Raw genomic sequence first — 12,134 nt, forward strand, 5'->3', positions numbered from 1 at the left:
TTAAGGCTTTTACGGGCAGCCTGTGGCTTCAGTCCCAGTGAGAACAATGGGAGATAGATGGCCACCAAACTGGGTGAGTTATTTCCCGAGTCTCACTGAGAACAGCCGGAGATGTTGTGACGCAGCAGGGAGTAGGGCGGACTGACTGGGGAATGGCGTCTAGTTCTGCTGGGACTGTCTGCCCGGGGGACGGGAGAGCAGGGGGTGACTCCACTGGAGTGAGGAGACCTGAGCCTGTCACCGGAGCTGGGAGGGGGTTGGACCCAGCTGACACCTTTGCCCGGGAAACTGGACAAAGGCTGGAGGAGGAGCTGGGGGGTGGAAGAGTGAGACCGGGTGGGGGGGGTTGGTTTCAGTTTGGGGCTGGGTGGTCCAACGCAGGGAACCCCAGGGCTGGGGTCTAAGCTCCCTGCCCCCCAGAAGGACTTGACTGAGGGGTCCTGGTTATACCCACAAGCTCTGTTTTAGACTGTGTTCCTATTGTCCAATAAACCTTCCGTTTTACTGGCTGGCTGAGAGTTACGGTGAATCCCAGGAAGAGGGGTGCAGGGCCCGGAGTCCCCCACACTCCGTGACAGATGTCAGCCATTTTGGAAGAGGGCAGTGCCAGTTCTACGTGGAACTCTCTGTAGTACCATGTTGTTCATCAGACTGTTCTGAAGGAGAAATTTTCACTTATGAAAAATAATGGGGGGGGGGGAATGACCATTAATCCCAATTAAAGTCTTCAGCTGTAGCCAATACACAAGATTTCAGTGAATTTTAACCATAAGGGAAGTTTGACACCTCTGAGCTATTTTATTATTAAGGTTTCAGAGTAGCAGCCGTGTTAGTCACTATTCGCAAAAAGAACAGGAGGACTCGTGGCACCTTAGAGACTAACCAATTTATTTGAGCATAAGCTTTTGTGAGCTACAGCTCACTTCATCGGATACATTCAGTGGAAAATACAGTGGGGAGATTTATATACACAGAGAACATGAAACAATGGGTGTTACCATACACACTGTAACGAGAGTGATCGCTTAAGGTGAGCTATTACCAGCAGGAGAGCTGGGGGGGGGGGAGCCTTTTGTAGTGATAATCAAGGTGGGCCATTTCCAGCAGTTGACAAGAATGTCTGAGGAACAGTGGGGAGTGGGGGGGAATAAACATGGGGAAATAGTTTTACTTTGTGTAATGACCCATCCACTCCCAGTCTTTCTTCAAGCCTAAGTTAATTGTATCCAGTTTGCAAATTAATTCCAATTCAGCAGTCTCTCATTGGAGTCTGTTTCTGAATTTTTTTTGTTGAAGTATTGCCACTTTTAGGTCTGTAATCGAGTGACCAGAGAGATTGAAGTGTTCTCCGACTGGTTTTTGAATGTTATAATTCTTGACGTCTGATTTGTGTCCATTTATTCTTTTACGTAGAGACTGTCCAGTTTGACCAATGTACATGGCAGAGGGGCATTGCTGGCACAGGATGGCATATACCACACTGGTAGATGTGCAGGTGAACGAGCCTCTGATAGTGTGGCTGATGTGATTAGGCCCTATGATGGTGTCCCCTGAATAGATATGTGGACACAGTTGGCAACGGGCTTTGTTGCAAGGATAGGTTCCTGGGTTAGTGGTTCTGTTGTGTGGTGTGTGGTTGCTGGTGAGTATTTGCTTCAGGTTGGGGGGCTGTCTGTAAGCAAGGACTGGCCTGCCTCCCGAGATCTGTGAGAGTGATGGGTTGTCCTTCAGGATAGGTTGTAGATCCTTGATGATGCGTTGGAGGGGTTTTAGTTGGGGGCTGAAGGTGATGGCTAGTGGCGTTCTGTTATTTTCTTTGTTGGGCCTGTCCTGTAGTAGGTGACTTCTAGGTACTCTTCTGGCTCTGTCAATCTGTTATTATTATTTATTTATTATTAAGATCCTTCAGCTCGAAGAAATGATCCAATACTAGGTGTTAAATATTAAAAGGATCCTTTTTAATTTATAAACAAATTAACCGATTTATTTGTAAATTGTTAGAAAAGTCATTCTGTGCCCAGAGAGTAAGAGCTATAATATTTGAATATGCTGTGGGTTTTTTTCATAGGTTCCTGGAGTTTAAGGCCAGGACCATTAGATCATTTAGTTAGACAGGCCAGGGAATTTCATATGGTTACTCCTCTAGTGAGTCCAATAACTTGTGTTTGACTAAAGCATATCTTCCAGAAAGGCATCCCACCTTGATCTGAAGACTTCAAAAGATAGAGACTCCATCACGTCCCTTGGTTGCTAGTGTTAATAATTAATCACCTTTCCTGTTAAAAAACGCATAGCTTTGTTTCTAATTTGAGCTCGCCAGACTTCAGCTTCCAGTCTTTAGTTCTCGTGCCTTTCTCTGCTGGATTAAAGAGGTGATTCATACCTTGTCTTTTCTTCCCATGAAGGTTCTCACACCCTGTCACGAAGTCACCTCTTGATCTTCTTTCTGATAAGCTAAATAGATTGACCTTCTTAAACCTCTCTTTGTGAGGCAAATTTTTTCCAGCCCTCAGGTCATTTTTATTGCTCATCTCTGAACCCTCTCCAATTCCTTTGTACATAACAAAGGTGCTGAATCCTTGCTTTAAGTCCAAGCCTTACTCATGGGGGAATTCTGCACCAAAAAATTAAAAATTCTGCACACAATGTTTCAAAATTCTGCATCAAATTCTGCATCTTGTGTTAAAATAATACAACACAATCACACCAATTTCAAAAAAACAACAAGGTGGCACCTTAAAGACTAACAGATTTATTTGGGCATAAGCATCTGAAGAACTGGCCTTTTTTCCCATGAAAGTTTATGCCCAAATAAATCTGTTAGTCTTTAAGGTACCACCGGACTCCTCGTTGTTTTTGTGGATACAGACTAACACAGCTACCCCTCTGATACTTGACACCAATTTCAATTATTTGTGGTCATTTATTTCATAATACCTGTCAGCAAGTATGTCTTTAACAATAGAGACAAAAAAGAAGATTCAGGAAATGTTTTTTGACAAATAGATTCTTTACTAGGCATATTAATTCAGAACTCTGAGTAATAATTCATTTAAACTACAATACAGAACCATATTTCTCTCACCCCTCAGAAACAGTGCAAAGGCTTGGGGGAGTCAGGGGTAATAGAGGACCGGAGGGAGAGGGAAGTAAATTGCTGGGAAGGAGCCTGGGTATGAACTTGGTGGGTTGTTGTGTATGGGTGGGGAAAGTATGGAACAGGTTATTTTGTGAGGTGGGAAGGGATTCTTAGGGAGCTTCCCCCATGCAGACCCTGGTTAACCCCGAGCCTCTCCTGTTCAGTCAGGTACATCTACCCCTTTCCACATGTGTCCTACCACCCCTATCCAGACACCCACTCCCCTATCCCCATGTGGCCCTGCACCCCCCTCTCCTGTCCCTATTTGTCCCTGTACCCCCTCCCTGTCCCCATGTGTCTCTGTGCCCCTGCCAGCCACTCCCCCGTTCCTATGTGGCTCTGTTCCCACTAGTGCAGAATTCCCCCAGGAGTACCATGATATTGTTGGAGTTGGCGGGGGGGGCGTATTATACTGCCAAAAATGACTCAATGCTCTTGTCAGAGTCTCTAGTGTACTGCAAAAAGTGATGAGACGTGGTGCACAGGACGTTTGCTGTCATCTGTCTGCACAGCAGTGAATTTCACCCTCACATAACCACACCAGTGCATGGATACATCCCTGTGCACAGAGACACAGAGAAGGGGCAGGGGAACAACAGGGGATACAAACCAAGGACAAAGCTCTGCTGGATTCAGAGGCCTTCAGCTGAACCTGTGGCCCAGGTTACTCCTATTTCACACCCTGGGGGGAATTCTCTGCCTTGTGTCACACCGCAGGAGAGCCTAGATGAGCATGAACGTCCCCTCCCTCCCTCACAATGTCTGGGTCAGATTCTCAGCTGGTAGAAATCTACACAGCTCCTTTCAATCCAATGGCGTTACTCCAGATTTACACCAGGGTGTGTGGCTGAGAGAGGAAACAGCCCCAGGGAATCCAATGGAGTTCCCCAGGAGTCAGGTCAGGGGGAGCGAGAGCAGAATCCAGACCGTGGTGGAACTGGAGATCTGGCCCTTTCAGTTCCATGGCGCTACACTTACTGATGCCCGCGGAGGGTTTGGTCCCGGGAGTCTATGAGCGTTTGCTCAAATGATGCAAAATCTCCATTAATTGGTGACTCTGCTGTGGTCTCAGTCTGGGGGCCCAGTGGGGATTCAGGGCCCTGGTCCCGAAGGGCCCGAAGGAGATTTAACAACCACGGAGAGCCATAAGGAGGCTGGAAGCTGTGAGGAAGCTGTGGGGCTCGGCGGCAGTGTGGGGTGATATGCTGCAGGCAGCCCTGCCTAGCTTCAGAGCGGATTAGGTCTCCGGGTTGGATACCAAGAGCCCAGGCCATGCACCTCTCCTGGGCGATGGGCCGTTTGGGATAAGAAAGCTGGATGGTGCTAGACAAGGTTCACGGCTGGGGGACAGAAAGGGAAATTCCAGGCAGCGGGATCGGCCTCTCCCAATGCAGCCAGTGTAAGACTCCTACTTTGGTAAAGTTCTTCTCTCACTGTCCCTCAGTCTCTGCCTGTCTCTGAATCTGTCAGTCTCTGTCTCGCACAAAGGGAGATGACGTCAGCCAAATATTTTCTTTAGAGAGAAATCGATCCAGCCATCTATCCATCCTTCTCTGTGCAGTACCTGCCTGCCTGTCTGTCTGTCTGTGGTGTATCTATCCTTTATCTCCCTCTCTCCATGTGTTATATCCCCAACCTGCCAGCGTTTCCCCTTCAGCTCTGCCTCTCCTACACAGGGAAAACTCCCTGGCAAAACCCAAACAGGCTCTTTGTTATTGTCCTTTAAATCTCACCTTAAAAATCCCTCTGGCATGTTATCCACAGAGCCGAGCTTGCTGATCATGGCCAAGCAGAGACAGGCTGTGGCCAGGGGTGCTGGAAAAATTTGTGTAGTGGAGATGCTGAGAGCCACTGAACTAAACTGTGAACCCTGAGTATGAGGGAAACCATGTTAAACCAGGGGGTGCTGCTGAACCCCCAGCACCCCGAGTTCCAGCACTTATGGCTGTGGCTATTCTGCTTCTCATTCTCTCTTTTTCCTTCTCTCTCTAAACCCAATAAACCCCCAAACAATTCACATAATTAACAAAGCTGGGGCAATTCTTCACCACATTCATTGGTTTGTATGTTCCATCCTTGTCCTCTTCCTTAACACAAACACGTAGCAGCCCGTGCCTTTATATCAACAAAACCCTACCAAAACAAAGAATTGCACTGCACAGAGGATAATAACTCTGCGGAGAGCAGGAGAGACAAAGAGAGAGAGAGAACAAACCACATATGGGAAATGTTAGCCACAAACGGAAGGCTCTAAGGTACCATGGTGAGAAGGGTGGAGAAAGGGCCTAGATAGAATAGAATTGAGGAAACTGGAAAAGGACAGGAGAGAAGAGTAGAAACAAGAATAGAATAGAATGTCCCCTTTGTCTGTTCATCTCTGGACTGTAGGATCTTCAAGCCAGACACTTTCTCTTTCCATGTTCAGCACCAGCACAGTGAGACCCTGACCCCAACTGGCATTACAATGATAGAAATATACACCACTCCTAATGACTGTGAGTCATGGAGGCTGTGGAAGGAAGGGTGAGCATTGCAGCTCTAGGATAACAGGTCTTTTTGTTTCAGTAACTCACTGGCATTATTTCTCTCCCCTACCCCAGGAATGAGTCCTCCGTGGGGCGGGTCAACCACACTGTGGTGACTCATTTCATCCTCTTAGGGATCCTCAACACCGACGGCCTCCAGACCATCCTCTTCGTCACCTTCTTAGCCTTCTACCTCTGCACCCTGCTGGGCAACCTGCTCATCTTATTAGCCATCCTTGCTGACCCCCATCTGCACACCCCCATGTATTTCTTCCTCTGCAACCTCTCTGTGCTGGACATCGGTTTTTCCTCCATCAGCACCCCTAAATTCCTGGCCAACCTTTGGATTCGGAGCAGGGTCATCTCTCTGGGCGGGTGCATGTCCCAGGTCTTCTTCTACCACTTCCTGGGCAGCACCGAGTGCCTGCTCTACACCGTCATGGCCTACGACCGGTACGTGGCCATCTGCCACCCCCTGCACTACCTGCTCATCATGAACCGGAGGGTGTGTGCCCTCCTGGCCGCCGGCACCTGGATCACCAGCTCCTTCCATGCCACCATCCTCACCAGCCTGACCTTCACGCTGCCCTACTGCGGGTCCAATGTGGTAGACTATTTCTTCTGCGACATCTTCCCGGTGGTCAAGCTGGCCTGTGCAGACACATACATCATTGAGACTGTGACCTTCACCAACACTGGCATGGTGCCCACGACCTGCTTCCTCCTCATCCTCGCGTCCTACGTCAGGATCGTCTATTCCGTCCTGAAGATGAACTCGGCCGAAGGGCAGCGCAAAGCAGCCTCCACTTGCGCCTCGCATCTGGCGGTGGTGACGCTGTTCTTCGGGCCTTGCACCCTGGTCTACACGCAGCCCCAGCTGAGCAAAGTGCTGGTGACCCCTGTGCAGATCTTCGGCAACGTGGTCACGCCCATGCTGAACCCAGCCATCTACACGCTGAGGAACAAGGAGGTGAAAGCGGCTCTGAGAAAACTGAGAGGGGGTCAAACGCCTGCACGTTGATATGCAGCAGCTGCAGGCATAGCATGTGGGTCTGCTTGGAAATACATCGACAAATACATCTCCATGGCGGCTCTGTGGCTCTTGTGAACGTCTCTGTCTCTCCTCATCCCCACACAGCCCCATCTATCTGTGTGGATCTCTACCAGTCATAGAAATGCTCCTAATATACTGAGCTGTCTTTGACATGCTGTAAGGCTGATCTTTTCAAAGCTGCCTGAGGGACAGGCACACTCAGCCTGTATTCAAATGAATAAGAATTGGAGATCCAAATTTTGTAGAGGACTTACAAAATCTTGGCCTTATTACACAGCTCTACAGAGCTCTAACTCTTTAAGTCTATCATTATCAGGCAGGTTTTCTACTCCTTCAGTTATTCTCATGGCTCTTTTCTGAACCCTCTCCAATTTATCAGCACCCGTCTGGAATTGTGAACAGCAGAACAGAACACAATATTGCATCAGCGGTCACACCAGTGCCAAACAGGGAGCTAAAATCACCTCTCTGCTCGTACTCGAGATTCCTCCTTTATGCATCCCAGGGTCTCATTAGCTCTTCTGGCCCCAACGTTGCACTGTGAGCTCATGTTCAGCTGATTCTCCACCATGACCCCCAAATCATTTTCAGAGTCACGGCTCCCCAGGAGAGAGGCCCCAGTCCTATAAGCATAGCCCTGATTCTTCATTCCTAGATATAGGTGCGTACCTTTAACTGCATTAAAATGCACATTGTTTGCTTGCACCCCCTTAACCAGAGATCCTGATCCAGACTGGGGAGGAGGTCAAAGGAGCTATTCCAGGGTTGGGGTTCGGATGGACATCAATGGAGTTTTCCCAGGGCAAGGGAGAAACACACTGGTGTTAGCCTAGGGTTAGTGTTAGGGAAAAGGCCAAAGGAATTCTGCTCAGATTGAAGTAGGGCAGCTGGGTTACGCTAGATGGATGAAGTCAATAAAGTTACCCAGGGTTTGGGTGAGGCAGGAAGTGAATACATTAATGCCAGATTTCATGAGGGCTAGGCAGGAAATTAGGAGGATGACATAATCTCTTTGGGGCTCAGTTCCTCACCTGAGACACTGCTAAAAATTATTCCTTTCTCCCAACCATTTCTCTGGTAATCCCTTTGGGGCAGGAGCTGTCTCTCGCTGTGTGTCTTTGCAGCACCCCTTGCAAGTGAGCCTCCAGGCCTTCCATACGACAGAAATAATAATGTATTTTTCTGACTTATCACTGTGATATCCTGACACCCCAATATTCACCACTGTCATGTAATTAGGACATATTTTGCATGAAGTATGCTTTGTAAGTTATCATTCTAAAAGTCTTGATCTGCTAGACATTAATATCTCATTGAATTGTATGTGCTTTCTTTGTATGTGAAGTTATGAAGTTTGCCTATGTTTGTGTTACTGAAACTGAAACAAGAAGACTTTCAGGTACAACAGTAAAAAGGCCAAATAAAGTTAATGGCTCAGGGAGGAAATGCACAAGCACAAGGATTACCCCAGGAACTGCGTACAATAGAAACCCCTCAGAGACAGCACTGCCCAATGAGAACTGTTTGACCCAGGTCACAGCAAAAGAGCTTTCCAGCAAGTGGAAAGAAGCTATAAAAGCGGGGAAATGGCATCATGATGGTATCTCACTCTCCCTACAACAAGTCACCTGGAAACACCCGAAGAACAAAGACAGAATAGGGGGAAGTGATGGTCCCAGGCTAAGGGATTTCTAGCCTATGTATGAAAACGTGGGAAACCCAAGCTGAAAAGTCTAGGCAGCTTATGCCTTAAAAATCTACCAGCCTGCTTGTCTCTCAGGGTGAGAATTTGCTAATTCATATCCTACCAATCTAGTGTGTTAACTCAGTTTGCGGTTTGTTTATTTACTAGGTAATCTGCTTTGACCTATTTGCTATCCCATTTAATCACTTAAAATATATCTTCTGTAGTTAATAAACTTATTTTTGCTTTCTCTAAAACCGGTTTGTGGAATTCATAACACCAGGGTGGGCGGGTGGGGGGAGTGTGCATATCTTCCTCCACATTGAGGGAGGGAGTGGATTTCATGAGCTTATGCTGTACAGTTCTCTGTGCAGCACAGGACAATACCATTTTGCGTTTTCATACCAGAGGGGGTGTGAACTTGGGTGCTGGCAATTCCCTAGCTGAATATTCCCATGCAGAGCTGATTTCAGTGTCTGTGTCTTTCTGCAGCTGGATGTGTCCCTACCTGTGTGTGTGCTAGAGGAGATTTGAGGGCCTGGCTCAGCAAGACAGTGTAAGGGAGCCCAGGCTGGTGGAACTGGCAGGCTCAGTGGTACCCCATCAGGTGGCACTCTGGAGCGGGGGACAACCTGTCACAATCACTAACTCCTAGGCCATGGGATTTAACCTTGTGCCTTGAAATGAAAAAATAATAAAAGAAATAAAATGAAAGGAACCTGGGGTAGATAACATCTCCCTGCAGAACAGTGCAAGTGAGCCCAGCATCCCGGCACTAGGAAAAGCCCTGACTCGGAGGGAAGAGCACCCCCTACAGAATTGCCTCCACCACTCCCTGCACTTCAGCGCCCCCTTTGAACTGCTGGGGTTCATCCTGAATTTTCTCTGTTGTTTCTTTGCATTGGTCGAGGGAACCAATTTCCAACAAGACACAAATCCAGACTATGTGCCTGAGATAAGAAAACCTGGAATGGAAGATCAGTGCACAAATTGTGCACATTGATTTTAAAAAACACAGTACATTCTGATGGACAATGGGAAAACTCCATTGACTTCCAAGCCATGGGCACTGGACGCAGGGATGCCAACTTTCTAATCGCACAAAACTAAACACCGCTTGTCCTTGCCCACTACTCCACCCCTTCCTCAAGGCCCCGCCCCTGCCCCACACCTTCTATGAGGCCCCACCCCTGCTCGCTCCATCCCCCTTCCCTCTGTCACTCACTCTCCCTCACCTTCATTCACTTTCACCAGGCTGGGGCACAGTGTTGGGTGCAGGAAGCGGTGAGCCCTCTGGCTGGGGGTGCGGGCTATGGGGTGGGACTGGAAATGAGGGGTTTGGGGTGCTGGAGAGGGCTCTGGGCTGGGGCAGGGGTTGGGGGTGTCATAAATATAAAGGAAAGGGTAACCACCTTTCTGTATACAGTGCTATAAAATCTCTCCTGGCCAGAGGCAAAACCCTTTCACCTGTAAAGGGTTAAGAAGCTAGGATAACCTCGCTGGCACCTGACCAAAATGACCAATGAGGGGACAAGATACTTTCAAATCTGGAGGCGGGGAGAGCAAAGGGTCTGTCTGTCTGTGTGATGCTTTTGCCGGGAACAGATCAGGAATGCAGCCTTACAGCTCCTGTAAAGTTAGTAAGTAATCTAGCTAGAAAATGCGTTAGATTTTCTTTTGTTTAATGGCTTGTAAAATAAGCTGTGCTGGAGGGAATGTATCTTCCTGTTTTTTTGTCTTTTTGTAACTTAAGATTTTGCCTAGAGGGATTCTCTATGTTTTGAATCTGATTACCCTGTAAGGTATTTACCATCCTGATTTTACAGAGGTGATTCTTTTACCTTTTCTTTATATAAAATTCTTCTTTTAAGAACCTGATTTTTGATTGTTCTTAAGATCCAAGGGTTTGGGTCTGTGTTCACCTGTACCAATTGGTGAGGATATTATTATCAAGCCTTCCCCAGGAAAGGAGGTGTAGGGCTTGGGGGGGATATTTTGGGGGAAGACATCTCCAAGTGGGCTCTTTCCCTGTTCTTTGTTAACACGCTTGGTGGTGGCAGCATACGGTTCAAGGACAAGGCAAAGTTTGTACCCTGGGGAAGTTTTTAACCTAAGCTGGAAAGAATAAGCTTAGGGGGTCTTTCATGCAGGTCCCCACATCTGTACCCTAGAGTTCAGAGTGGGAGAGGAACCTTGACAGGGGATGAGGATTCTGTCTAGGGGTGTGGACTCTCAGGTGGGACCAGAGATGCGGGATTTGGGATGCAGGAGGGGTCTCCAGGCTGGGACAGGGGGTTGGAGTGTGTGTGGGGGAATGAGGGCTCTGGCTGGGTGTCTGGGATCTGGGGTGGAGCTGGGGCTGAGGAGTTTGGGGCAGGAAGTTGGGGTGCAGGATGGGGTTTGGGGTGTGGGGTCCCGGCAGCGCTTACCACGGATCCCAGGAAGAAGACACAGGCCCTAGGTGCATGGACAGCGAGGGAGGCTCTGCGTGCTGCCCTCACACCCAAAGGCACTGCCCCTGCAGCTCCCATTGGTTGCAGTTCATGGCCGATGGGAGCTGTGGAACTGGCACTAGGGGCGGGGGCTGTGCATGGAGCTTCCCTGGCCACACATGTGCCTAGGGGCCACAAGGACCTGGCGGCCATTTCCAGCAGCCATGCAGAGCTCGGGCAGGCAGGGAGCCTGCCTTCGCCCAGAGCCCCCTGGGTGCTGACTGGAGCTGCCAGGACCCCTTTTTGACTGGGCGTTCTGGTCGAAAACTGAATGCCTTGCAACCCTAACTGGATGGCTGTAGGGGGAGAAGCAGGGAAAGCAGGTGGCTATAATATTTTGTAACTGAGAACTGTATCAATTCAATACACTTACATTTAAAGAGTCCATGGGAATTATTTGCCAACCATTATCTTGTGGCCAAGACAAAGGCCTGGGACACAGGAGATCTGGGTTCCAGTACAGGCTCTATAGTAGACTCTGTATTTGACCTTAAGTAATTCACTAAATCTCTTTGTGCCTCAGTTTCCCCATCTGTTATACATGAAAAATTAAATCCTTGGTCACTCGCAGCGATGAAATGTGTATCACATTCAGCTGGGGACTGTTTCTATCTATCTTTGCTGGGTGTGGCACAAAGCAGCCTATGCCTCAGTTCCAAAATGTAGGTCCTACCATAATACCCATGATAATACTAGTGATAATAGAAATTAAAATAGTCGAATGCAGATCCGGCTCCGGGGTACGTGGCAATGACACGCAGAACCCAGCTGATGCAGCCAAGAGTAAATTCTGAGCCTGGCTCCCAGCGCAGTGAGAAGGCCCAGCCTGGGGACTCATTAGAAATGTTGACATTTTAATTGATCCCAGCGGCGATTGCACCCCGTGGGATGCTCTGACTGGGCTGGGGATAACACTTCTACAGAGACAAATTATACCATCTGCCTTCTGCCTCTTCATCCTGGCTCCCAAGTAAGACGCCCACCCGAGGTGGAGCAGGAAATGATCGCGACTAGAGGAATCACAAGAGGCCTTATTAAAACTACAGTGCTGGGCTACAGCAAATGGATGGATGAGGTAATTGCTGGAACCCCCCTAATCCAGCCCTGTCTCTCTCACATCCCTCTCTGTGCAGGGGTCTGTGGATTTGTCCATGCTACAGAGCTTCCCAGCGATGTAGCCAACCCCCACCAGCCCCTTAGTGTAGATGCACAGTAGAGGTACAAGATGAGGCTTGTGTCT

The 12,134-nt window shown here is 48.5% G+C and overlaps 1 protein-coding gene across 1 annotated transcript; it reads left to right on the forward strand.

Annotated features, from left to right (window-relative positions):
- The first annotated feature begins 5,758 nt into the window (after positions 1-5,758).
- Positions 5,759-6,685, forward strand: LOC141997566 (olfactory receptor 10D3-like). Its single transcript, XM_074969960.1, has one exon. It carries the CDS (start codon positions 5,927-5,929, stop codon positions 6,683-6,685), a length of 759 nt encoding a protein of 252 aa, XP_074826061.1. The 5' UTR covers positions 5,759-5,926.
- Positions 6,686-12,134: the final 5,449 nt, after the last annotated feature.

The sequence above is a fragment of the Natator depressus genome, chromosome 13 (genome assembly GCF_965152275.1).
Source record: "Natator depressus isolate rNatDep1 chromosome 13, rNatDep2.hap1, whole genome shotgun sequence".
In the NCBI taxonomy this organism is placed as follows: Eukaryota; Metazoa; Chordata; order Testudines; family Cheloniidae; genus Natator; species Natator depressus.

Coding starts and splice junctions, on each gene's coding strand:
- LOC141997566 (XM_074969960.1), top strand. CDS start 5,927: ATGTATTTCTTCCTCTGCAACCTCTCTGTGCTGGACATCGGTTTTTCC.